This window comes from Mustela erminea, chromosome 4 (assembly GCF_009829155.1).
Source record: "Mustela erminea isolate mMusErm1 chromosome 4, mMusErm1.Pri, whole genome shotgun sequence".
In the NCBI taxonomy this organism is placed as follows: domain Eukaryota; kingdom Metazoa; phylum Chordata; class Mammalia; order Carnivora; family Mustelidae; genus Mustela; species Mustela erminea.
Genome location: NC_045617.1, coordinates 119,309,340 through 119,332,772, shown reverse-complemented (window position 1 = coordinate 119,332,772; position 23,433 = coordinate 119,309,340). Strand labels below are relative to the sequence as shown.

General features: G+C 51.7%; 4 protein-coding genes across 8 annotated transcripts; all 4 read right to left on the bottom strand.

The window, feature by feature from the left end:
• Positions 1–79: 79 nt before the first annotated feature.
• Positions 80–8,618, bottom strand: TAPBP (TAP binding protein). The gene is made up of 8 exons (XM_032340670.1): positions 8,356–8,618; positions 8,067–8,237; positions 7,577–7,837; positions 2,643–3,041; positions 1,918–2,259; positions 1,727–1,816; positions 1,575–1,612; positions 80–1,194 (listed from the first exon to the last, which is right to left on the bottom strand). The coding sequence occupies exons 1-8, from the start codon at positions 8,390–8,392 to the stop codon at positions 1,183–1,185; spliced, it is 1,350 nt and encodes a 449-aa protein (XP_032196561.1). The 5' UTR covers positions 8,393–8,618; the 3' UTR covers positions 80–1,182.
• A 144-nt stretch (positions 8,619–8,762) lies between these two features.
• Positions 8,763–12,424, bottom strand: ZBTB22 (zinc finger and BTB domain containing 22). 2 transcript variants are annotated; one of them, XM_032340652.1, is made up of 2 exons: positions 12,266–12,424; positions 8,763–11,336 (listed from the first exon to the last, which is right to left on the bottom strand). In XM_032340652.1, the coding sequence occupies exons 1-2, from the start codon at positions 12,331–12,333 to the stop codon at positions 9,356–9,358; spliced, it is 2,049 nt and encodes a 682-aa protein (XP_032196543.1). In that variant the 5' UTR covers positions 12,334–12,424; the 3' UTR covers positions 8,763–9,355. The 2 variants fall into 2 exon arrangements, with proteins under 2 accessions (XP_032196543.1, XP_032196544.1); XM_032340653.1 differs by lacking the exon at positions 12,266–12,424 and adding an exon at positions 12,041–12,147.
• A 363-nt stretch (positions 12,425–12,787) lies between these two features.
• DAXX (death domain associated protein) lies at positions 12,788–17,297 on the bottom strand. 4 transcript variants are annotated; one of them, XM_032340645.1, is made up of 8 exons: positions 17,192–17,297; positions 16,021–16,277; positions 15,035–15,866; positions 14,689–14,903; positions 14,301–14,517; positions 13,676–14,150; positions 13,271–13,493; positions 12,788–13,056 (listed from the first exon to the last, which is right to left on the bottom strand). In XM_032340645.1, exons 2-8 carry the CDS (start codon positions 16,225–16,227, stop codon positions 12,997–12,999), a joined length of 2,229 nt encoding a protein of 742 aa, XP_032196536.1. In that variant the 5' UTR covers positions 16,228–16,277; positions 17,192–17,297; the 3' UTR covers positions 12,788–12,996. The 4 variants fall into 4 exon arrangements, with proteins under 4 accessions (XP_032196536.1, XP_032196538.1, XP_032196535.1 ...); XM_032340647.1 differs by having other exon boundaries at positions 16,021–16,210; positions 17,192–17,288; XM_032340644.1 differs by having other exon boundaries at positions 16,021–16,280; positions 17,192–17,280.
• Positions 17,298–17,890: 593 nt separating this feature from the next.
• Positions 17,891–23,134, bottom strand: SMIM40 (small integral membrane protein 40). The gene is made up of 2 exons (XM_032340677.1): positions 22,792–23,134; positions 17,891–18,280 (listed from the first exon to the last, which is right to left on the bottom strand). The coding sequence occupies exon 1, from the start codon at positions 23,071–23,073 to the stop codon at positions 22,831–22,833; it is 243 nt and encodes an 80-aa protein (XP_032196568.1). The 5' UTR covers positions 23,074–23,134; the 3' UTR covers positions 17,891–18,280; positions 22,792–22,830.
• Between the last annotated feature and the right edge of the window lie 299 nt (positions 23,135–23,433).

Genomic DNA, 23,433 nt, shown 5'->3' with positions numbered 1-23,433 from the left:
TTGAAAGGGACCAGAGGTGGCTATAAGAGTCTTGTGCTTGCTTGCAAAGGGGACCCGTGGGGTAGAATGAGACACCCTGTTGGGAGCACTAGAACACAGCTTTATTCCCACACGATTAGATCGCTTTCCGCGTGGGTCTAGCCGACCGTCCGCCCCCTCGGAGGTCCCCAGGCCAGCTGCCGCTTCCTTCATCCTGTAGTTCTTTGGTCGAACACCTGCTTTTAAATTCTTAGGACGAGAAAAGGACTAATTTCTTGTGTTGAGCGCCCTCCAGTGGGCGCCGGGCCCTCTGCCGGATCGGGGACACGCCAGGGGACAGACAGGCACGTTCCTGCAGTCAGGCAGGGAAGACAGGCATCTGACAAGGACTCGCACAATCACTTAAATACAACTGTGGTGAACCGCACGAAAGGGACAAGGGTTGGTCTGAGGGAATAACGAGGCTGACCTGGCCTGGAGCCTAAGAAGGGCGAGGGTGGAACAGACAAAGGGAACAGACCGGGGAAGGTGGGAGCCATTGGAAAAAAAGAAAATTGACATCGGTGTGACACTGAAATAAGGGCTAGAGGGTACCAGGTAGGATTGAAGAGGCAAGTGGTGGCTCCAAAACGGGAGTTGCCTAGGCCAGGACAGGAAATGGATTTGGTTTCTAGAGCACTGGTTCTCCAAGTGTGGCCCTTGTCCTCGAGGTCCTGGAGACTATTTCCATGGGTGTGCAAAGTTAAGGCTATTCATAACAATATTGCGTTTTTCACTTTCTCCAAAATATTGTACCACTAGAGTTTTCCAGAAGCTGTCTACTGACATCATTGTCCTCACAGCTAAAAGAACGCAGGCTTGCTTACTAAGCAATTGATGCTACTAGAACTTACTAAGTAGCATAATTTACTAAGTTCTAGTAGCATAAATATCTCTAGTTTATCACCCACATAACCAAAAGCTCTCTAGCATTCTTGACAATCCTTAGGCAGGCCTGAGATGAAAAATTTTTGAGAACCACTACCTTAGGGTTCTAAGAAAGGAAATGCTGTAGGTCTGTGTCCTTCGAAAAAGCGTTCCAGCTGCTCTGTGGAGAGAGGGTGGAGAGAGCATAAGCAGATGATGGTGTAGTATTTGGGGGTGCTACTGCAGTAACTCAGGCCAGAGATGATGGCGGCTTCCCCAGGATGGTGATGAACGCCCTCACTGTACTTTCTGGAAGAGAAATAAAAAAGGAAGTGAGGCATTCCGGGTTTTAGAAGACGAGGTGAAATGCTCATGATTGGTCATGAATTGCTCATGATTGATAAATGAACCCTCATGGGCACAGAGGGTGGCAGGAGAACAGGGCTCCTAGTTTCTGTGGGTTTTCTGGCTAGGCAGACACTGGGCGGAGTGCTTTAGCCTAAGTAATTTTTTTCATCCTTAGGCTCAAGGAAACTGAGGTGTTAAGTAGAACATTCAAAGTGGCAGAAGTTAACCCAGGTCTGTGAGAATTCCAAATCCAGGGTGGAGTTTGCATGAGGAGTCCCTGGGTGAGGAATTATAGAGAGAGGCTCAAATGGGAATGGAAAGAAAAGAAAGAGGACTGTTACCTTCTCCTCTGAATCCTTCAAAGTGGACCTGTAGGCAACTGTGGAGAGAGATTGAGAAGGGATGGTATGAAGTAGTGGTAGGGTAGAGGGATAGGTGGCAGGCTACTGGGAGTAGGCAGGGACTGTCACTGTGGCCATGAGGGTCAACTTACCAGCCCAGCCCAGTGCTTTGATGAGCCCAAGGAGGAGAAAGGCAGACAGGAAGAGGCCCACACCATCCTCTAGTGAGGGCCCAGAGAGACCTGGCAGGTAGAAGGGGGGACAGTGAACTCAGTATCTTCCCAGGGGCCAACATCCACCCCCACCCTACCCCTGGCAGCTCCATCCTCCTCCTGACTCCTACCTGCCACCTCCAGGGTGACCTCAGCACTGCGCCCCAAGGCGGGCAGAGTGGGGTGGTGGACACGACAGGCGTAGCGTGCCCCATGGTGTTTGGCCGTGACCGGGATGGGCTGCAGGTGCGCGGAGAGGCTGACAGAGCCATCTGAGTGGTGGTGCAGGGCAGAGAGCCACCTCTGCCCCTCGGCCTTCTGAAAGCTGCCCTCTGGGCCGCCCCGGAGCTCCCATTCCACCTCCAGGCCCTTGGAAGGATAGTAGTGGGACACGTGGCAGACCAACTCAGGGGGTGCCTCCCCGGGGGGAGCCCATACAAGAGGTGCCGGCATCAGGGAGACTTTGGGGGGCTCTGGGGAGAAAACAGGAAAGGAACACGGAGGGGAATCAGTCCACGTCTGTCCTCAGAGACCCTTAGTTTGCCCTATGCTCTCCCCCAAACTGAGATGGGTTTGAATTTTTTTTCTTCCAAGATGGGGAACCTGCTGTCTTCCCACTGGTGCTTCATCGGAAACCCCATGCTAAAAGCCTCATTCTCAGGGATGTCCTATTCTTCAGATATGAGAACCTTCATCCCCATCACTCAGATTCCCAGGGACCTCCCCCCACTGCCCCTCTGACTCTGAGAGACCCCCATCTGCCTCCTGCCACTCATGCAGCACCGTCTTCTTTGCCATCATGGTGTTGATCCCTGTGCCCACCGTTGACCCATGGGGATCCCTATACCCAACTCACTCTGTACAGCAAGCTCCAGGGTGACCTGCCCTTGTAGGTACGGCAGGTGTATAGTGGCGAGATAGGCACCCTCCTGGAAGGGCCGTACTGCAGGCAGCCAGAGGGTCCCATTTCCAGTCCACGGACCCCACGGCTCATCATCATCCCAGGCGGCAAATGCCACGGCCCCCTCTTGGGGAGTTGGCATCTGCTCACACAGCCCTGGAGTTGCAGCCAGGAGCAGGTGCCCCTTTCCCAGGTGCTGGTGTCGCCACTCCAGCCCGAAGGGAGGGGGACCTGGGGCCAGAGATGTAGCAGCCTCAGAGGTGGGGGGCATGTAGGCAAAGTTCAAGTCCAGCAGAGCATCTTGTCCCAGCTGGATCCGAGGGACGGGGCTGTGGGTGAGGACAGTCAGCACAGCTGAGGAAGTTGAGGAGAGGAGGGAGTGGAAGGGGCAGGAGGGACAGAAAGAAAGGAAAAAAAAATAGAGAAATAGAATTATAGGGAGGACCCAACTCAAGTTCACCCACCCCTCAGAGGATACCTCCTTTTCTGATACCCACCACCTTCTAGTCCTCCCTGCAAATCCCCCTTTGTTCTGGGCCTGCATGGGACCCAGGGTGGCTAAGAGTGAGCAGACAGGTCCAGAACAGGGGCAATGAGTGGGCACAGCCATTGAAGGCTGGTCTGAGCACAGAACCCGCTCAAGTTCTGGGGTCTGTGGGCTGAGTGCACTTCTGACACAGCCTGAACCAGTCCCGTCTCCATGCCCCACACTTAAAGAGCCAGGCCTTTCTTGGTTCGCTCGAGAAGGCTGGGATAATTCAGGCTATCAATCCTCTGGTGCTGTGCAGAGCACTTACTGACTCTGGAAGGTTCTGGCTCTAGCCTAGACCTGGACACAGACCTCTATGCTCTGCTGAGACAGGGGATGCTAGTTAAGTTCCTGGAGCTGGGCTGCACTGGTTAATCCCTACTCTCCCACTATTTATACAGCCCCATGGGCTGGTTGTTTCACTTTACCATGGCTCAGCTTAGTCTCCTAAATAATGAGATAATAATGATGGTAATAGTACCTATCTCATGGGGTTTTCATGAGGTTTAAATCATTTGGTGCCTCTTGCTACCAGATTTATTCAGTTCCGGCACCTGGATAACAAAGACACCTATATCTGCAAGGTGCTTGGAACAAGGCCCAGAATACAGTAAGGCCACCAAAGTGTTTACGGTGATTACATCTAACCGTCCGTCAGACCAACTTAACGTGCCCCAACTCAACAGCATTTCTGCAGCATTCCCTCACCCCACTACAATGCCCATTCCCCCACCCTAATGAAAGATCACCAGTAGCCCCCCAGACACTAAAGGCAAACACTTGACATCACCAAGACTCGTCCTCCAGTTCTCTCACTCGACTAATATTTACTGAACACCTATGATGTTCAAGGTAGAGGACAGAGCGGTGAATGAGACATGGACTGCCCTCAAGTTTCTTATGGTCTCGTAAGGGAGACAAAGGAGCAAACTGGCAAATATAACGTACCATGGGCTGCCCCCACCAGGCACTAATTCAATCTTCCTGAGAGATCCCACCTGTGTCTCCAGCTCAAGTTCTCACCAAGATACCTAAGGACAATTACAACCTCCTCTCAGGTCTTCCTATCCTCAGTCTCCCTCTTCTTCAATTCATCGTCCACGCTGGAGCCACACAGTGTGGCTACAAGTCTGAGTCGGTCACATGCCTGTTTAAAAAACCCAGCTACCAACGAAGCAGGCGACTAAGGCACAAGCTGGAGCTCAACGAGCCAGGCTCAATCCCCAGCCTGGCTTCTTACAAGCTGGTAGTTCTTGGACAAGTTCCCCAAGTGCTCTGTCTCAGATCTCTTCATCTGTGATCTGGGGAGGATATCAGTACCTCGTTCTTTTGGTTGTTGACGGGAATAAATGAGGTTATGCCAATAAAATGCCAGGACCTGGCTATAGAAAGTTCAGTAAATGTTAGGTGTTGTTATTTTCAGTACAGCCATCATCCTCCTCACGGTCTTGCTGGGTATCTCAGGAAAATCATTCAAGCTCTATTTCTCTCATCTGCTCAATGATCTGATCCTTGCCTACCTTTTTAAGAATCAAGTAAAATAGCAGGCTTTTGGGAAAGTGACAGGCGTGTGTGTGCACATGCAGATGTGCACACACACACAAAACTTCTGATGATTCACTGTCACCTATAAAGCCCAGATCTCAGGGCACGTGATAACCTAGCCCCCAACCCACCCTCCCAGACTTCTCTTGCACCCCAAGTACCAGCTCCAAAGAATCCCTTTCTGGGTCTAGTAGAAACTCTAATCATTGGGCCTTTCTTTGCTATGGTCATAAGGGTCCTTCAGGTCGCTCTCCATTGTCTCCCAAATATTTAAATACTCCATGTCCCTCAAGGTCAGTTCTCCTGCTCCTTCTTCCCAGAAATGTTGGTCCTTCACATAAAAGTATTACGTAATTTTCAACTGTGATTATGTAATTTTTAATCGTAGCTTCTGAGCCCCACAAGATGAAACTTCTCTCAACCTCATGGGACAGTTTTTGTTCACTAAGGTAAAAAGGTAGGCCATTCACTTCATTTATCAAAATCCAGAAACATACTTTTGAACTGTTAAAAACGATCCACAAGATTAATAAAATCTGAAGGTTTTATGGCTTAATTTAACCCTTAACCTAACAGAAGTCTTTCACATTGGTTGAAGGAGCAGTTTTAGATGTGCATCCCACAAGCAGGACTCCAAGAAATTCAAATATAAATGCAACAGACCCAGAACCCCAAGGAAACTCATACCTGTTTCTATAGCTTGCGTTATATAGGTTTTTGCTTTTCTGTTAATAAACTGAATGGCAGGGGCACTTGGGTGGCTCAGTCGGTTAAGTGTCTGCCTTCAGCTTGGGTCATGATCCCAGGGTCCTAAGATCGAGCCCCATGTCAGGCTTCCTGCTCTGCAGGGAGTTGGCTTCTCCCTCTCGCCCTGCCAACTGCCCCCTGCTTGTGTTCTCTCAAATAAATAAAATCTTTAAAAAAATAAAATAAAGTGAATGGTAGTAATTATTATAAAGCATTACTGAAAAAATTTAAGTCCAAATCTAATCAAGTTTCTAGATCTATCCAATTCAAAGAAGTATGGAAGGAAAAGGAACAAGGAGGAAAATGACACAATGAGGAAACACTCGGCCAAATACAGAATATGGGGAGTTTTACAGGACAAGTGACAAGCCAAGAGCCTTTCAGGAGTTCAGGGCAATTACAGAATAATGGAGACTTAAGAGACAAAACTGTTATGGACTTCATGTCTGGGGTACCCCCGCCCAAGTTCATTTGTTAAAGCCTTAACCCCCAATGTGACTATACTGTTGACCCTTGAACAACACAGGTTTGAACTGTGAGGGTCCACTTTATATGCAGGTTTGGTTTTTTTAACAGTACAGTAATATAAATGTATTTTCTCCTCCTTGTGATTTTCTTTTCTTTGTGATAAATTTTCTTAACACGTTTTCTCTAGCTTACTTTAAGAACACAGTATGTAATACATACAACACATGAAATATGTGTCAATCAACTGTTTACATTTTCAGTAAGGTTTCCAGTAAACAGTAAGCTATGAGTGGTTAAATTCTGGGGGAGTCAAGTATATGCAGATTTTTGACTGCTAGGGGCGGGGTCAGGACCTGTGACACCCCCCACCCCCCCATCCCCACCCCCCCAGCTGCAGCCCACCACTCCTCCACACACAGTCCTTCAAGGGCCAACTGTATTTGGAGATACGGGCTGGAGAAGAGCTACTCTCCCGACAAAGAGCAGTTTGCCTCTGCCCCTGCCTAGGATGGGGCCTGGGAATTAAATGGCCGCATAGGTAGAGGTGATGAATGGGTGCTGAGTCCCTTTCCCTGGTCCTGGGGTGATTCACTCTGGGTGGCAGGATGGTGGTCCTGGGGAAGGGAGAAGGGAGGGTTGGCCCGCCAGTTATGCTGTGTTGTTTACAAAAAAATGGCACAAGACGCACCTGGCTGGCCCAGTCAGAAGAGCATTGTGGCTCTTGATCTCCAGGTCTTGAGTTTGAGCCCTATATTGTGTATAGAGAGACATCTAAAACTAGGTAAACTTAAAAAACAAAACAAAACAAACCTCACAAGACTGAGGGAAGCCAATGACTCTACTGGTATCCTACCCCACCCTCTGCTGCCAGAAGGGTGAGCCCCCAGGGACCCCAGTCTTGCTTTAACCGCCCACTCCCTCTCAAGCCTCAGCTCGGCAAAGTGCCAGATCCCTGCCCATCAAACCCCGCTGCACCAGCTCATGAGCGATGCCTGCGGTGGGAGCCATCAGGCCTCCTGTCTTTTCCACACAGGCCAGCTCACCATTTGGTGACCACAGAATCAGTGCGTGCTCACAAGCCATAGGGAAGGGGCTGGCAAGAAGGGTCGACGCACTGGAGTGCAAGAGCCTTTGCCTAGCTAAAGGCCACAGCTCCGGATGTGGGCACAGGTGGGGCTTGGACGCCTGGATGCCGGTTTCGGAAAAAGCGAAAACGGCAAAGATGGCAGTGTCTACCTAGCAAGACACAGGCCTGGAACGAGCGGAGAAAAAAGGTTCCTGCTTCTGAGCTTCTCTCAACCCCATCCCCTTACAAGTTTCTCAAAGTCCCAGGACAGGAAAGTCAGACTTTCTCCAAAGCTTAGCCCTCCAGAACAACACGAAGCCCCGCCCCCTAAAGGGAGGATTGTGATTGTTTGAAACTGGGCAGGAGCGAGAAGAAGCTGTTGAGACCGATTAAACAATCCTAGCCGAACCGCCTCGCCTTTACAAATGAGGAAACTAAGCCCCAACTGGGGAAACGAGTTCATAGGCTGATCCGGACCTTCAGAATCTACCCACTCTTCTCCACTTCCACCCCCCTCCGCCTGCCCCTCTCTACCTGTTGCCAAGGTGATGAGCGCAGGCTCGGGCTGAGGCTCGGACTGTACTCTCAGGAGGCTGGAGAGGCGGAAGATCGAACTGGATATGCTGACCATGACCCAAGTCCCCTCCAGGGACCGCGGGCAGCTCTGCTCCGGAGTCAGGCCCCTGGCCCAATTCGCCGAGGCGGGGAACGGGACGTAGTGGCTCAGCTCGCAGTGGGGCGCGGGGGCGTCCGAGGGGTACCGCCTGAACGCAGCCTGGAGCGCTCCCGCGGGATCTGTGAGCGGGGAGAAGGGAGTTGCGCTGGCAGTCGCCGCCAGGAAAGGGACGGGGAGGGCAGCGTCCAGGGAATCCCGAAGGCACAAACTACCCAGCAGTGGGAGATTTAGAGGTAATCCAGACTTATTTTACACGGGGAAACTGGGGCCCGAGATCACAGCGCGACCTAAAGAGGAGGGGGTTTCGGTGGAAGTGACAGAGTTGAGGGCGAGTCCGTGGTAACTCACCATGCACTTTGAGGTAAAGCTCGGGTTCGAGGTCCGGCCGGGGAGGTGGTGTCCCCGGGCCCTGGCGCAGCAGCAGCGCGGCAGGTTTCTTGGTCAGGCGGCCCCCGCCCGCGTCCTCCACCATCCAGCACTCTATCACCGCGGGTCCCGCCGAGACGGCGGTCACCAAGGCTGGGGAAGAGGGGCGCGAGTGAGGGGGCGACAAGCCCCCCGCGTCGGGCGCGTGGTGGTCTCACTTCCCTCCACCTCCCCCATGTTCTCGGGCCTTTGAGTCTCGGGGTTCGCTCACCCAAAGCCACGCCGAGGAGCAGAGACAGGGGCTTCATGGCGCCGCGATCTGCTCAGCCCCGAAGCCTCCACTTCTCCCTTTCACTTTCACTTTCCTTGAAAGGCCAGCAGGAGAGGCGGAGGAAGTCCCCTCTCTGGTAGGGTGAGGGCTCGCGGGCTGCAGGTGCTTTCCGCGTTGGCCGGGCGGGGATCCCGAAACAGTAGCTCCGGTTCTGGCAAGGGGACCTCGGGCCGGCCCCGCCCTCTTGGACCACACAGCACCACCTGGTCCCAGGGCGTTCCCCAACCCCAGGCTCCTCCTCCCTCCGCCCCCTCCCCCAGACTCTGCTTCCCAGAGTTCGGTTACTCCGCCCTCCCCCACCTGCGCCCGGGCCCCAGCAAACACAGAGGGGCTGTTGGTAAGCCGAGTGAAATGACCAATAAATATTTTAATCACCATTTAAAAAAAATAAGATTTAAAATAAAAACCGTGTACTCTTACGACTTACTCCCTCTTCGTCTTCACTCCCTCCTCAATGAGAATCCAGCTGGGGGCCCCCAAGGAGGGATAGGAGGGATGAGGGTGGAAATATAGGGCACGTCCTTAGGGAGGTGGGGTGGGTTCTAGGACAAGGGTGGGGCTCAAAGGCCTGGTCCCCACAACAACACAAACACAGACTTCAGGTACAGACTACAACCACCTGACCCTTGACCCTGTGACTCCAGGATGCTCCACGGCCCCCCTCCCCCCACCATATGTGCCCTAGTCTGGAGCTGGGGGCTTCAGTGCACCCATCTGAGGGGAAGGGGACTTAGTTCCTTGGATACGTTGTGGGAGAGGGACTGAGGAACGGACTGGGGTGGCTGATGGTGCAACATGGTTCCCCCTCCAAAATATATACAAGTCCAGAGAGATAAGGAAGACATTAAGCATGGTGGGAGATCACCTGAGGGCCACAGCAGCCCTGCCTTGTGCCCCCTGCTTCCTCCATCCAGAAAGCCACCTCCAGGAGCCCGCCCCTTCAGTTTGTTCCTCCACCTCCACCAAAGCCCATCTCCACCTTGTGCACACTGGGTGGCGACCAGACCCTTCGGCTGGACTGGGGCGTGGCCCCACTCACCTCATCGCCACTGCCCCCGCCCCCACCGGGGGACTCTCTCTTGGGTGGCAGGGCTGGCCCTACTGGGCCCCCAGGTCCAGGCCCACTCCCGCCCCCGCCCAGGCGGTGCCTGCGCTCACAGTGTCCCCGGTGGCGCATGAAGCTGTCTCGCCACATGAACTTCTTGGCGCAGACGCCACACTCGTAGGGTTTGAGGCCCGTGTGCGTCTTCATGTGCTCGGTCAGGTGGTGCTTCATCTTAAACTTTTTGTTGCACACAGGGCAGTCAAAGGGCCGCAGGTTGAGGTGCATATTCACGTGTCGATCGCGCATGCTCTTGTGGGAAAAGGCCTTCCCACAGTGGCACAAAAAGATCTTATTCCCATCCCCACTGCCTGTCCCTCCAGGGGTCCCCCCGGCACCACTCGGCATGCCCAGGGCCCCGGCCGAGGTGCCCCCCAGGGTCACCGCCCCATGTTCAGCTTGGTTCCCAGGTGGCTGTCCTGGAGCCTGTGAGGAGGAGGAGGAAGATGAAGACGATGGGAAGACTAGGATCTGATTGCCCTGCATGTCCAGGGGAAGCAGGGGCCTCGGAGGGTGGGAGGGGGCGTAAGAGGAAGGAGTTGGCCCCCCTGAATCATCAAGCCCAGCCCCAGGACCCCCACCCTCATAGGAGCCAAAGTCATTGGAAGACTCACAGAAATTGACCTGCTCCTCTCCCTTGTCCGGAGGTTCAGTTAGGGTCCGGACATCACTTATGCTAAGGGTAGCCTCGGGTCCTCCAGCCTCGGGAACCCTGGAGCCACCCCCCAGCTCTTCATCTTCATCATCCTCACAGGTCAACACCAGGTCTTCCTCCTCCTCATCCTCTTCCAGATCTGGGTCTTGGGGAACCAGGGGTGCTGGTGCTGGGCTGTTTCCACCCCGCTTCACGTATACCCAGTGCTTCTGTGGCATGATGCTGGGTGGTGCATAGGTAGGCCGCCGGAGCCCAGCCCCGGGAACCACAGCACCCCTCCCATCGCCACCATCGTCGCAAAGCTCGTCCGCCTCCAGCAGCAGCTTCCCCGAGGTGGCTCCCCCACTGCCAACCACAGGGGCTGGGAATACAGGGCCACCTCCTCGGCGCTCCCCGCTGCCCACTGCAGAAGCTGCAAATGCCTCTTGGGAGGAAGAGGAGAAATCAGTGGACTCCCGGGGGCTGAAGTAGTTGCTGCTGCTGGGGGACTGATTCTCACTGGCCCGGCTGGAGGCATGAGAGCGCACAGAGCCCATGGTGGCGGGGCCCACAGTGGCCCCACTCCCTGATGGGAGCCCAGCCCCAGGGACAGTGGCAGAGGTGGCTGCGGCAGTGGTGGCGGTGGTGCTGGTTGCCGAGGCCCGGCCTTCACGGAGGAGTTCAGTGCACTTATCCACGATGTGCCACATTTGGAGCACCGACCCCACTGTGAGGAAGTTGACAATGTCAGCAGCAGCCATGCTGAGGCGGCCAGTGTAAGCCGAAGCCAGGACAGTCTCGAAGGCGCCTGGGTCCATGACGCTGGGCAGTGAGATGGAGGTCATGCCCTTGAGTAAAACCTGGTCGTGGAAGTAAGGGGAGGAAGCAGCCAGGACAGCACGATGAGCCCTGAACTCCCGGCCCTGCACTCGGATGGACACATCGCAGAGCTGGCCCTGTAGCCGCTGCTGATTGAGGGACTCCAGGAGGGCACTGGTCACCTCAGGGAAGGACACGTGTACCACCGCAGCTGCAGGCAGGGGCAGTGGGGGTGGGGCCAGTGACAGAGGCAGGGGCAGTGCTGCCCCACTGGGAGAGAGAGGAGATGGTTCCATGGCGTGGAGGGAGGGGGTACCCCCCCAGCCACAGGAACAAGGGGAAGGAGGAGGGCGGCCGGGGGGGTCTCTGGGAAGAAAAAGAGAGAAGAATGATAACATCTCATAATGACAAAGTCCTTCCCTTTACAGTTTAAAAACATGTTCACACCCTTTATCTAACTGATTCCCCACAATAGCACTGTAAGGTAGGTAGGTATCCCTCTCAACCCTATTTGATAGATAGCAAACTAAGGTTCAGAAGATTAGGAGACTATCCAAGATCACACAGCCAGTAAGTGACCGTGTCAGCAAACGCATAAGTCCTGACTCCAAATCCACTGCTCTTTCCTTGGAGATTAGAGAAATAAGGTGGTCTTGGGGAGTGGGGTGCCTCTCCTCGTAATTTCCCATTTGCCTGAGAACCTGACTTTCCAACATTTACCTTATTGGTATTTTGCACCCTTTTATTGGGAGGGGGGCACGTCTGCTCCTGTACTGAGAACCATCCCCCTCTTCCTGTGTTTTTTAGCCTATCCACCCCACCCCCAGCACGTTCTCGAGCCAAGGCCCCCTTTGCCCCCTGGCTTACCTCTAGCCCCGCCCCTTCAAGACACGCCCCGTGGCCCTTTCGGCCCCACCTCTTCAAGACCCACCCCCGTGGCTCTCTCGGCCCCGCCCCTTGCCTACCCCCGCCCACACAGGACCCCGCCCCCCTCTGCTCCGCCCCAAGCGCTACTTCGACCTCCTCTCCCACCCGGAAGGCGCCCCCCAACCCCGCGCGTCCCCGCTTACCGGGCCGCGCGCCCCCGGGCCCCCCCGCCCCTCACTCGGCGGCCAGAGCTGCAGCCTGGGCCCCTCCCGCCGCCATCTTGCGCCGACTCCCTCCGCCCTCCGCCTCCGCTCCGCCTCCCGCCCCTCCGGCTTTAAAGGCACAGGCGGGCACCCCCGCCCGTGCCGCTGGGCGATGCTTGGCCGACTCGGACACTTCTCCTTTAAAGAACAGAGGTCTCATTCCACCTTAAAGGTAATAGGCCTCTTCTGCTGCTGAAGAACTCAGGACTTGGTGGTTTGGCCGAAGCATTCATTTGCCTTTAATTCTGCAAGCCTGTCCTTCCCATTGGCCAAGGGCCTTGGCCATCGCTGCTTAGGCTCCGCCCCTGAACTGTGGCCACTAGCGGGTTTGCACGATCTAATTGCCCTGCTCTCCTAGCTTCTGACTGTCCCCCTGAAACCCCGCCCCCTTCCTCCAGGCACGGATTGGCCAAATAACCTTGAGTCGGCCCCTGATTGGCCTTTTTACTCCTACCGCTCAAAGTGAGAAAGTAAAGCGTATTTCGGACGCCGAAGCACTTTTTTTTTTTTTTCAGTGCCTGGCAGAGGGCAAGGGGAAGGCCTGAGGGCGAGGGAACTCCGAGAGAGGCGATCTAAGGACAGGCTACAAAGAACAGCTCCAAGGTGTTGCCCGGGGTCAGGGAACCCTGAATCTGAGAACAGCTGGTGCCAAGCATTGAGTATGGAAGGAAAAGGAAAAGACAAGGATACAATAAGAAAACAACTTTATTGTTTATTAATGTTTCTGTGTAAAACTTAAGTTTTTGTTGTTTTTTTGTTTGTCTGTTTTTTTAAAAGAAACATCACCAAAAGGCGATTAGCTCAGTCAATCCCTTCCTCAGTGATCAGCTTTCCACCATCCTCCAAATACTATCCCAAAACATTTTGTTGGAAGCTGGCAGTGGGAGGAGAGGCAGCTAATCAGAGTCTGAGAGCACGATGATCTCCTCAGGATCGCACTGTGTGGCCACACTCATCTGCAGGGGAGTGAGAGATGGAGTCAGAAAGAGATGTCTGTCTGGAATATAGGGGGAGTAGAAGCAGAGGGAAGGACTTATCAGAGATTAAAAACAGGGGTGAGGAAAAAGGAAGAGAGAGGATGTGGTGCATGTAATATTCAGATGGAACACCTGAAACTAAACAGACAACGAAAGAGAATTAAGTTAGGGAAAAACTGCCTCCCCCTCTTACCTTGTAAGTACCAGGCCGGGAGGGTAATGAATGGGGGGTTTGGGACAACCGGGCTGGAGATGGGCTACAGAGTGAGCTGGTCACCAGGCCATGGCTAGGAGAGTCCACCCTTGTGGAGGAATCAGCAACTGGGGCCATGGAAGTCAGGGGAGAAGGTGGGCTAGACAGGGTAGGTATCTTCTTCCCATTCTTCTCATGCACTGCCCTTTGCCTTTCCACATAGCTAGGGACAGAAACACAAATATGTAGGGGCGGGGGTTATGGAGAACCTGAGGCTGAAGGGGTCTCTCCCAGCAGACCCAGCATCCAGTCTCTCCCAGCACACCCAGTTCCACAATATTCCTCTCAGAAAGCCCCCTGTAATCTCTTCTTAGCCTCCCTCCTCCTCGTCCTTCTTGTTGTTACCTGTTTCCTAATGGCCCTGCTCCAATCTGCTTCTCCTTCCGAGACTTCTTGCAGGGGGGACAGGAATCTCCCCAGGTATGAGGAGACACACCTCCATTGAAGGAAGTGGAGGTGACCATGGCTGCTCCATTCTCCAGGACAGTGGTGAGGGGGTCCTCTGATTGCTTCCTGGAAGAGGAAATGTCCCTCTCCTCAGGGGAAGGGGTGGTATCCAGGGGCAAGGCTTCAATCTCTAGCTCAAAGAGCTGAGACACAGGACTCTCTTCCTCCAGGGGTAACTCCTCAAGGGGTTCTTCATTGCTTTCAGCATCTATGCTGGAGGGGGCCAAGGGCTCTTCTGACAGTGAGGATGGTGACACTATGAGTCCTTTGTTTTGCTGCTCTCCTGCAGACCTGCTGATCCCTCTGCTAGGTTCCAGATTCTTTTCAGTGGACATCTGTTGTGGGGACATAGGGCTCTTGTCTCCATTCTGACCTGGAAAAGAAGAAAAGAGGGGCGAGGTAGCATGAGAACTTGGAGAATGAATACTGAGAGTAAGAGGAGGAAGGGAAGGGTTTCAAGCAGGTGGCTCATATCTAACAGAGTAGAGGAAACTGACACAGGAGGAGACTGTTCTTGACATACCTGCTTCCTCCTCCTCCTCCTCTTCATCGTCCCCCTGACCTTCCTGCATCTGTTCAAGATCCTCCTCTTCTTCAGAATCTGTGGCCTCCTCTTCTTCTTCCTCCTCCTCCTCCTCTTCCTCTTCTTCCTCTTCCTCATCACTTTCCCCATCTTCTTCATCATCACTCTCAGGCTTGGAGGTGGTAGGGCACTCCTGGGATGCCATTCCACTAGGGCCCTGGGGGACAAAGGAGTTCCTCTAAGGAATCCCTTGCCCCAGAGGGTCTGGTTCTTGTGTTCCTTTTGCACTCTTCCCCCTCAGGGGACAGGGGGTGGATGCAGGGGGAATCTCTGCTGGCCCGTGCAAGGGAAGGACAAAGTCTGTCTGAAGGGTTTATCCCTTCCATACCTCACCAGAATCCAGGGAGGCTTTGGGGGGGTCTGCAGTGTGGGAAGAGGTAGCTTGAGGAAGCCGAGCTCTTCTCTTCTGTCTCTCGCCCTCCTCACTCTTGTCTTGCATCATTGCATATTTGGAGATGACCTCATCCAGCCGGCTCATAGCCAAGCTCCGGTTTTCTCGCAGGCGCCGGGCTAAGGCAGGATCCGACAGTGCCGGGTCAATGCCTACGTGGGAAGATATAAAGTCAGAGTACTCAGCCCAAACCCTAGAAGACGGGATGGGACTAGTAAGATGCCCCCCTCCACCAAACATCTGACATATAAGGGTTACCGACAGGCATCTCACTAATCCCTACCTGGCCTATAGTCATCTGTGAGGTGACAGCCAAAGTTATAGATGAGATCAAGGTGGCGTCGCTCCTGTAACCTGATGCCCACATCTCTGAAGGCATCCTGAGCCATGAGCTGGAGCTGCTGTCGGGGGAGGCCAAGGCTGTGCCGAGCAGCTGCCTTCTCCACGGCCCGCAGCACATCTCCATAGTCAGGGAAGGTATCTGGCCCCGGTTTGTTGATGAGCCTCTCAATGCGCCTGTTGACCTCTGGGTAGCGGGTGCCGCGGTAGGGGATGCGCTGCTCTATGACACGGCCGGTCAGCGAAGAGCAGTCTTTGAGCTCACACAGCCGCCCGAAGAGGCGGATCAGCTTACGCTTCAACCTTGCTTCCTGCAGGTACGTGGAGTCAGGGTCGTCCAATTCTGAGAGATCCAACTCCTTTTCCTGCAGCCGCCGGATCTCTGCCACATAGAGCGCTAGCAGCTGCTCCAAGCGCTGGATCTGCCGCCGGGAACCACGGGTCCTTGGGGCCTCAGAGGCAGTGGTCTCGGCATGTGTGGGGTCCGAGGAGGGGTCTGTGGGAGGGTTATTCCCAGAGGGTTCACTAGAGGTGGTGGCAGCAGGGGCCAGGTTCAGCTTCTTCTTGGCTGAATGGGCCTTGAGAACAGTGCAGAGCTCATTAATGTAGACATAGAGCTTAGCTGGCCGACTCTGGGCCCGAGAGAGGACCCGAGAGAGGATGTTGCAGAACTCCGCCGAGGCCAAAAACAGAGAGTGGGCACGCTGCTGCCGGCTATAGAGGAATGGGACCACCTCAGGGTGGTCTGCTGTCTGCGTCTTACACAGTTCAAGGAACTAGAGGGTTCAGAGGAAGAAGGGAGGGGGAAAAAGACAAGGGGAGGGATTGAGAGAAAGAAGGTAAGGCGGGGTTAGTGGGGAAGAAAGGACAGGAGAGCCAGTCAGCCATCCCCCTCCCTGGGGCACAAGAATCTTCTCCCCTAAAGCTCACCTCTTCAAACAGCTTCTCATTCTCCAACTTGTAGCATTTCTTGCCGCCAGAACTACTGCTTCCTCCAGCCCCATGGGGCTGGGAGGAGCCAGGGGCTTCTGCCCCGGGTGAGGCCGGATTGGGGGGTGGGTGGGAGGGCCCTGGCTGAGCAGCTGCTTCATCTTCGTCATCATCATCCAGCACGATGATGCTGTTAGCGGTGGCCATGGGGGGATCAAATCCCCCGGAGGGAGGAAGTGTTGGGGATTTCGGGATTCCTGCTGGAAGGGGATGGGGCCTCAGAAAGAGCCCCTCCAGCACAGCCCATCCCTTCATCGCACACATTTTCCAGTCTTCTTGGGCTCCACTAACACCCAGCCCTGCCCAACAGTGTCCTCACCGCCTATTTTCAGCAAATATTAGTCCCGGACGCTTTTCTGACCTTTTACTAGGGGAGCCCCAAACCACCTGAAAACCTTAAGTTCCTCGCCCCCAGCTCCACCCCGCCTGTCGATATCCTGTCTCTGGTTCGTTTCCCTTCTATCATCTCATACTTGCCAAGTTGATTCTTCCAACCCCTGGACCACCTTCCTCATTGCACTCTGGATTTCCTGACATTCCCTCACACAGACACCACACCCCCATCAGCACCACCTCCCGAGCCTTCCCCCCCTTCGCTCTCAAGCACGTCAAATCCACACCCTCACCCCATCCTGAAGAATCACCCCCAACTCCGAGACTCTCTGAGGCGAAGAAGGTTCCCTCCCAACCACCCATTCCCCCTTCGCCTTCCTTAATTATCTTCACACTCCACCCTCTGACGGGTCTCCTCAAACCCGGGCGTTAGGTTGGGAGATCTCACCTCAAGTCCCCTCCCTCTTACCCCACCCGATTTCCCCCATTCTCTCTCTGTGACCTGTAGCCGATTGCGAGCCTAGCGCTGAACTCTCCCGATTCCTCTCTGATCCCAACCCCGCGTCCGACCCCTTCCCCAGAATGAGCTTCCCGCCAAGTCCCCCTCCCCCAGTTCAGTCCCCCGGCCGCCTCAGTCCCCCGGCCGCCCCACTCCCCTTCAGGGATTGGAAGGAAGGTACCACAGCCTGCCCCTCAGACTCAGCGTCCGGGACTCCCCAGTACCTCTCCCTCGACATTCCCGCCCCCGTCTTCGCTCCCCGCACGGTCCGGCCCCCACCTCAGAAACGGTCTCTCGAGGCGACCCTCGCTGCTGATCTCAGAACCTCGCATGGTTCCCTCCGCCTTCCTTCCCCCTCCCACCGCAGGCCCTTCTCTGGACCGGAAGTTGCTGAATTTCCGCCTACAGCTACCTAGACTCGGCCATATTGTCGTACGGCGCGCGGCCCGGCCTCGGCCGGAAGTGGCAGTAGGCCCGCCCCCACCTCCAAGTATCGCCTACACGGTCTGCGGCCCCCCTTTCCTGTGACCAGTAGAGGGCGGGCTTGTCACCTCAGGGCTTCCCAAAGTACGGGGGCGCCATCTTGCCGTACGGTATCGGCTACACCTGAACTCGGGCGCGCCGCCGACGGACCTCTTTTCACCCGGTGCTTTTGCGACTCCACCAATCAGAAACTTCCTGTATCCGGCCTAACCGTCGGCGGGTCGCGTGCGGGAAGGACTGAGCCACCTTTCCAAGTAGGGGAGGGGGAACGGGAAAGGACAGCTAAGAAAACTGGGCCCTCCAAGACTGCGCAAGGGTGCAGGGCAAGAGCGAGAGTCTCTTAAGAGGGGGAAAAAAAAAACCCTTTTTCCTTCCGTTAGGCCATTGACCAGCCTTCCCGGAGCTACTTTCCTACCTGTCTTGTACCCTGTCCGCGCTTTAATCGGCTGTGCCTGCCCCTTCCCTTCTGCAGGCTGCGCACTCCCTTGCCGCTGTCCAGCAGCTACTTCTACTTCCAGGTTCTTTCCACTCCCAATCGTGAAATCATAACACACCCATACAAATGAGCACAGAGCGCTATACAAATGTGTTGTTATTATTGCTATTGTTATTGATGTCTCTTTAAGCGCCTCTACGGAACTAATGACCAAGTAGGTGGCACCTAGGTGGTTTTCCGTTCTTTTCTGGTGGGGGTTCCCGAAGTGTAGGCAGTGATGACCTGGAGGCCGAGCTTTGTCCAGGAGCTCCAGGGCCTTCGGACAGCGATATGGGGCGGGAGCTTTGAGGAGAAGCTGTGCAAATTGCCGCTGTGAGGGCTATCAGATGAAATGAGACTTCTAAAATACCTTGGGTCTCGACTCCTATCCTCCGCTTCCTCTGGGAGAGCTGAGGAAAGAGACAAGAAACTGATTTTGACGCCCGCCTCGTCCTCACGCCCATCTTACTCAACATCAGAAAGGCCGGAAGGACTCGTGGAGCCCAAGCTGGGTCTAAATGTGAGCTTATGGGGAAGTCAGACTGGTTAACACGGAGATTCCCGTCTCCTGCAACCTTTCACATTCAACAAGTGTCAAGCATCTTGCCACTTTCTAGGACCGCAGAGGTCCTTACATCCCTAAGCTCTCAGAGTACCAAAAGCTCAACCTTCCCTTCCATTAAAGAATCCGACACCATGTCTACACCTATAGTCTTCAAATTAGGGAACATGAGGGTACTTAGACTTAGAGGAGCTGGAGGAATTTAATTTCCAGATTCTCAACTTTTGCAAAATTGGTCTTACTGAGTAAATGCCTGCAGTAGAGATTTTCCCTCTTCCTGTTTCCTTTTCTTATAGACATCGTCCCTCTTAAAGAAAAAAAAATGCAGTCATACCTCATTTTATTGTGCTTCACAGATATTGTGGAAATTTTTGTTTGTTTGTTTTTTATAAATTGAAGGTTTGCATTGAGCAAATCTTTTGGCAGCATTTTTCTTTTAAAAAATTATTTTTAAGTAATCTCTATGTCCAATGTAGGGCTCAGACTTATAACCCCAATATCAAGAGTTGCATGTTCTACAGACTAAGCCAGCCAGCTGCCGTATTGGCACCATTTTCTTAACAGCATTTGCTCATTGTGTGTCTCTGTGTCACATTTTGGTAAGTATTGCAATACTTCAAATTTTTCCATTATTTTTATATTTGTTATGGTGATCTGTGATCAGTAGTTTTTGATGTTACTATTGTCATTGTTTTGGAATACCACAAATGACACCCACATAAGACAGTGAACTTAATAAATATTGTGTACCAACCAGCTATTCCCCCACCTCTCTCCCTCTCTTCAGTCTCCCCTATTCTCTGAGACACAATAATATTGAAATTAGGCCAATTAGTAACCCTACGATGGCCTCTAAGTGTGCAAGTGAAAGCAAGAGTCACCTCTCATTTTAAATCAAAAGCTAAAAATTATTAAGCTTAGTGAGGAAGGCATGTTGAAAGCTGAGATAGGCTGAAATCTGGGCCTCTCATGCCAAGCAGTCAGGCTGTGAATACAAAGGAAGAGTTCTTGAAGGAAATTAAAATTGCCTCTCCAGAGAATACATGAATGATCAGAAAAACAGCGTTATTGCTGATATGGAGGAAGCTTGAATGGTTTGGATAGAAGATCAAACCAGCCACAGCCAAACTCTAAGAGGCCCTGACTCTTCAATTCTTTGAAGGCTGAGAGAAGTGAGGAAGCTTCAGAAGAAAAATTTGAGGCTTACAGTGGTTGGTCCATGAGGTATAAGGAAGCCATCTTTATAACGTAAAAGTGCAAGAGGAAACAGCAGGTGCTGATGTAGAAGATGTAGCAAGTTACCTAGCAGACCTAGCTGAGATAATTAAGAAAAGTAACTACACTAAAGAGATTTTCAGTGTAGATGAAAGAGTCTTATATTGGAAGAAGATACTATCTAGGACTTTCATGGCTAGTGAAAAGTCAGTGCCTGGCTTCAAATCTTCAACCGACAGGTTGACTCTCTTGTTGAGGGCTAATACAGCTAGGGACATTAAGTTAAAGTCATTGCTCATGTGCCATTCCAAAAATCCTAGAGGCCTTAAGAATTACGCTAAATCTACTCTGCCTGTGCTTTATAAATAACCACAAAGCCTGGATGACAGCACATCTCTTGACAACAAAGTTTACTGTTAACATCTACTGCTCAGAAAGATTCCTTTCTGTTACTGCTCATTGAAAATGCACTTGGTAATCCAAGAGATCTGATGGAAATGTACAATGAGATTAATATTGTTTTCACGCCTGTTAAACACAGCATCCATTCTGCAGACCATGGATCAAGGAGTAATTTTGACATTTAAGTCTTATCACTTAAGAATACATTTCATAAGACTATTGCTGGCATACATAGTGATTCTTCTAATGTATCTGGGGGAAGTATATTGAAAACCCTCTTGAAAAATTCATCAATGTAGATGCCATTAAGAACATTCGTGATTCATAGGATGAGGTCAAAATATCAACATTAAGGGGCACCTGGGTGGCTCAGTGTGTTAAGCCTCTGCCTTTGGCTCAGGTCATGATCTCAGGGTCCTGGGATCGAGCCCCACATTGGGCTCTCTGCTCAGCGGGAAGCCTGCTTCTCCCTCTCTCTGACTATCTCTCTGTCTACTTGTGATGTCTCTCTCTGTCAAATAAATAATAAAATCTTTTTTAAAAAATCAACATTAACAAGGGTTTTGAAGAAGTTGATTCCAACCTTCATGAAGGACTTTGAGGTGTTCAAGATGTCAGTGGAGGAAATAACCACAGATGTTGTAGAAATGGATAGAGAACTAGAATCAGAAGTGGAGCCTCAAGATGGGACTGAATTGACTGCAATCACAAGATTAATCTTCAACAGATGAAGAGTTGCTTCTTATGGGTGAGCAAAAAAAAAAAAGTGTTTTCTTGAGATGAAATCTCTTGGTGAAGATGCTGTTAAGACTATTGAAATGGCAACAAAGAATTTAGAATATTACATAAACTTAGTTGATAAGGTAGCAGCGGGGTTTGAGAGAATTGATTCTAATTTTGAAAGTTCTGTAGGTAAAATGCTAACAAGTAGCATCACAAGCTACAGAAAAATCATTTGTGAAAGAATAGTCAACAGATGCGGCAAACCTCCTTGTTGTCTTAAGAAACTGGCACAGCCATCCTAACCTTGAGCAATCACCACCCTGATCAGTCAGCAGCCATCAGCATCTAGGAAAAGACCCTTCCCCAGCAAAAGGATTAAAACTCCCTGAAAGCTCAGATGATAGCTGACATCTTTCAGCAATAATGTATTTTCTTTTTTTATTTGAGAGCAAGAGAGTGTGTGTGTTGCTGGGTGGGGAGGGGCAGAGGGAGAGAGGGAGAGAGAATGCCAAGGAGTCTCCACACCCAGCGCAGAGCCCAACATGGGGCTCGATTTCATGACCCTGAGATCATGACCTGAGCAGAAATCAAGAGTTGACTGCTTAACCGACAGAGCCATCCAGGTGCCCTTCCATAAAATATATTTAAATTAAGGTATGTGCATTTGTGGTTTTTTAGACATAATACTATTGCACACTTAATAGGCTATAGTGTAAACATAACTTATATGGACTGAGAAACCAAAAAAGTTCCTTTGACTTGCTTTATTTGAGTATTTGCTTTGTTGTATCTGGAACTGAACCTGCAAATCTCTGAAGTGTGCCTGTGGTTGTCAATCACGAAATCTTACCTTGTCTTAATAAAGAAACACATAGTGGGGCACCTAGGGTGGCTCAGTCAGTTAAGCATCTGTCTTTGGCTTAGGTCATTATCTGGGCTCCCTACTCAGTGGGAAGTCTGCTTCTCCACTCCTTTTCCCTATGCCTCTCCCCCCAGCTAGTACTTTCCCTCTCACTCTCTCTCTCAAATAAATAAAATCTTAAACACACACATAACCTTGTACTTTCCCTCTCACTTTCTCTCAAATAAATAAATAAAATCTTAAACCACACACACACACATACACACACACACACTCATAGCCCATTTCTTTCATCAAGGTACCATAAACACCTCCTCCTTTATCTCATTAAAAAATGTACTCTTAATTTTTAGCCATTTAAAAAATGTGTGCAGTCTTTATGCTGTTTAATCAGTTCTGTTCTCATAATTGTAATGATAGCACAGAAGAAAATTTTTTTTAACTTTTCTGTCTATGGTCACAAGAAAGAAAAATGCTTTTCATCTCAATTAAAATATAAGTATAGGCAGGAAAGTAGGATAGATTAGTCAATAAAAGACTTTCAAGTATAAAAGCCTAAAATTGTCAGGATGCCTGGGTGGCTCAGTTGGTTAAGCAGCTGCACTTGGCTCAGGTCATCATCCCAGGGTCCTGGGATCAAGTCCTGCATCAGGCTCCTTGCTGAGCAAGGAGCCTGCTTCTCTGCCTCTGCCTGCTTGTGCTCTCTCTCTCTCTGACAAATAAGTAAATAAGATCTTAAAAAAATAAAATAAAAGCCTAAAATTGTCTGTGGTGAAGTGAACCAGGTGTTCAAGGAGAAAAGAGAGTCATGAAAGAAGGAAAGGAATAATCCTAATTGTTAGGAGCTTGTTTATCTATTTTTAAATGGATAGTGGTTAGTATCAAGTCACTCTGATATTACCCTTCCCTGGACATTCAAAGGGTGATCTGTTTCATTTTTCAATGTGAATGTTTTCAATATACCAGAAATTACATCCTTGAAACAACTTTAATTTATGATGAAAAATTTTAGGTGGTTACTTTAAAATGTGAGAAGTACAAACTTTTTCAAAATTAATTTCCAATGTGTAGGTGCAAAAAAATGTAAGACAGCTGTTCTAAGCTATCCCAGTGTCCCCTCCACAGCCCCCAACCGTCCCTTCTCCCTCTGCTCTCACCTCTGTAGCAGGAGAAGAGAATGTTAATAGGAAAGGTGGTCACAATTCCAGCTCCTCCTCCTTCTGAGGTGTTCTCAGGAGCCAGTCCCCAAACTTTGCCCATGGCAGCAGCCACAGTAGCCTACAAACAGCCTCCAGTGTCAGTAGTGTGAGGACGAGGGCCAGGAAGATAATGAAGGCCTTGTCCAAGGCCCGACGCAGGGGACTCCTGGGAGGACAAGGTCCCTGGGCAAATGCCAGGAACACATCCTCCTCATCCACATCACCTTCCTCCTCTGCCATACTAACTCATAGTCTGACAGCTGACTGGATCAGCGAGGCTGGCATGGAAGCCCTTGCTCAGCAGCACCAGGATTAAGGGGCATGGCAGCAGCAAGTCCTGCACCTGTCAGGCTTGACCCTAATTCCCCCACCAAAGAGAGAGAAAGGAGAGATGAGCCTCTGAGCCTTTGAAACACTCATATAATCATCCAATGCACTGTGAATGGTCTGGACTAGATTCATAAAGTCTGTCCGCCTTCACTATAACTGGGACTTGGCAACTGAAGGCCCAACACAGACCCATGCAAACTGGAACTGCTCAAGTCATTCTAGGTCTCTAGGCTCAGGGCCCAACATCTTGGGGCCCTACAGAGAGAGGGT

What these genes read in the sequence shown, in the direction of transcription:
- TAPBP (XM_032340670.1), bottom strand. Translation starts at nt 8,392, where the DNA reads ATGAAGCCCCTGTCTCTGCTCCTCGGCGTGGCTTTGG. An exon ending in GCTCCTCGGCGTGGCTTTGG is followed by an intron (nt 8,238 to 8,355) that starts GTGAGCGAACCC and finishes CCTCTTCCCCAG; the next exon opens with CCTTGGTGACCGCCGTCTCG. An exon ending in CAAAGCACTGGGCTGGGCTG is followed by an intron (nt 1,613 to 1,726) that starts GTAAGTTGACCC and finishes CTCTCTCCACAG; the next exon opens with TTGCCTACAGGTCCACTTTG.
- ZBTB22 (XM_032340652.1), bottom strand. Translation starts at nt 12,333, where the DNA reads ATGAATGCTTCGGCCAAACCACCAAGTCCTGAGTTCTTCAGCAGCAGA. An exon ending in AGAGGCCTATTACCTTTAAG is followed by an intron (nt 11,337 to 12,265) that starts GTGGAATGAGAC and finishes TTTTCTTCCCAG; the next exon opens with AGACCCCCCCGGCCGCCCTC.
- DAXX (XM_032340647.1), bottom strand. Translation starts at nt 17,244, where the DNA reads ATGCGAGGTTCTGAGATCAGCAGCGAGGGTCGCCTCGAGAGACCGTTT. An exon ending in CTCGAGAGACCGTTTCTGAG is followed by an intron (nt 16,211 to 17,191) that starts GTGGGGGCCGGA and finishes CACCGCTAACAG; the next exon opens with CATCATCGTGCTGGATGATG. An exon ending in GGAGGAGGAGGAGGAAGCAG is followed by an intron (nt 14,151 to 14,300) that starts GTATGTCAAGAA and finishes CTTCTTTTCCAG; the next exon opens with GTCAGAATGGAGACAAGAGC.
- SMIM40 (XM_032340677.1), bottom strand. Translation starts at nt 23,073, where the DNA reads ATGGCAGAGGAGGAAGGTGATGTGGATGAGGAGGATGTGTTCCTGGCA.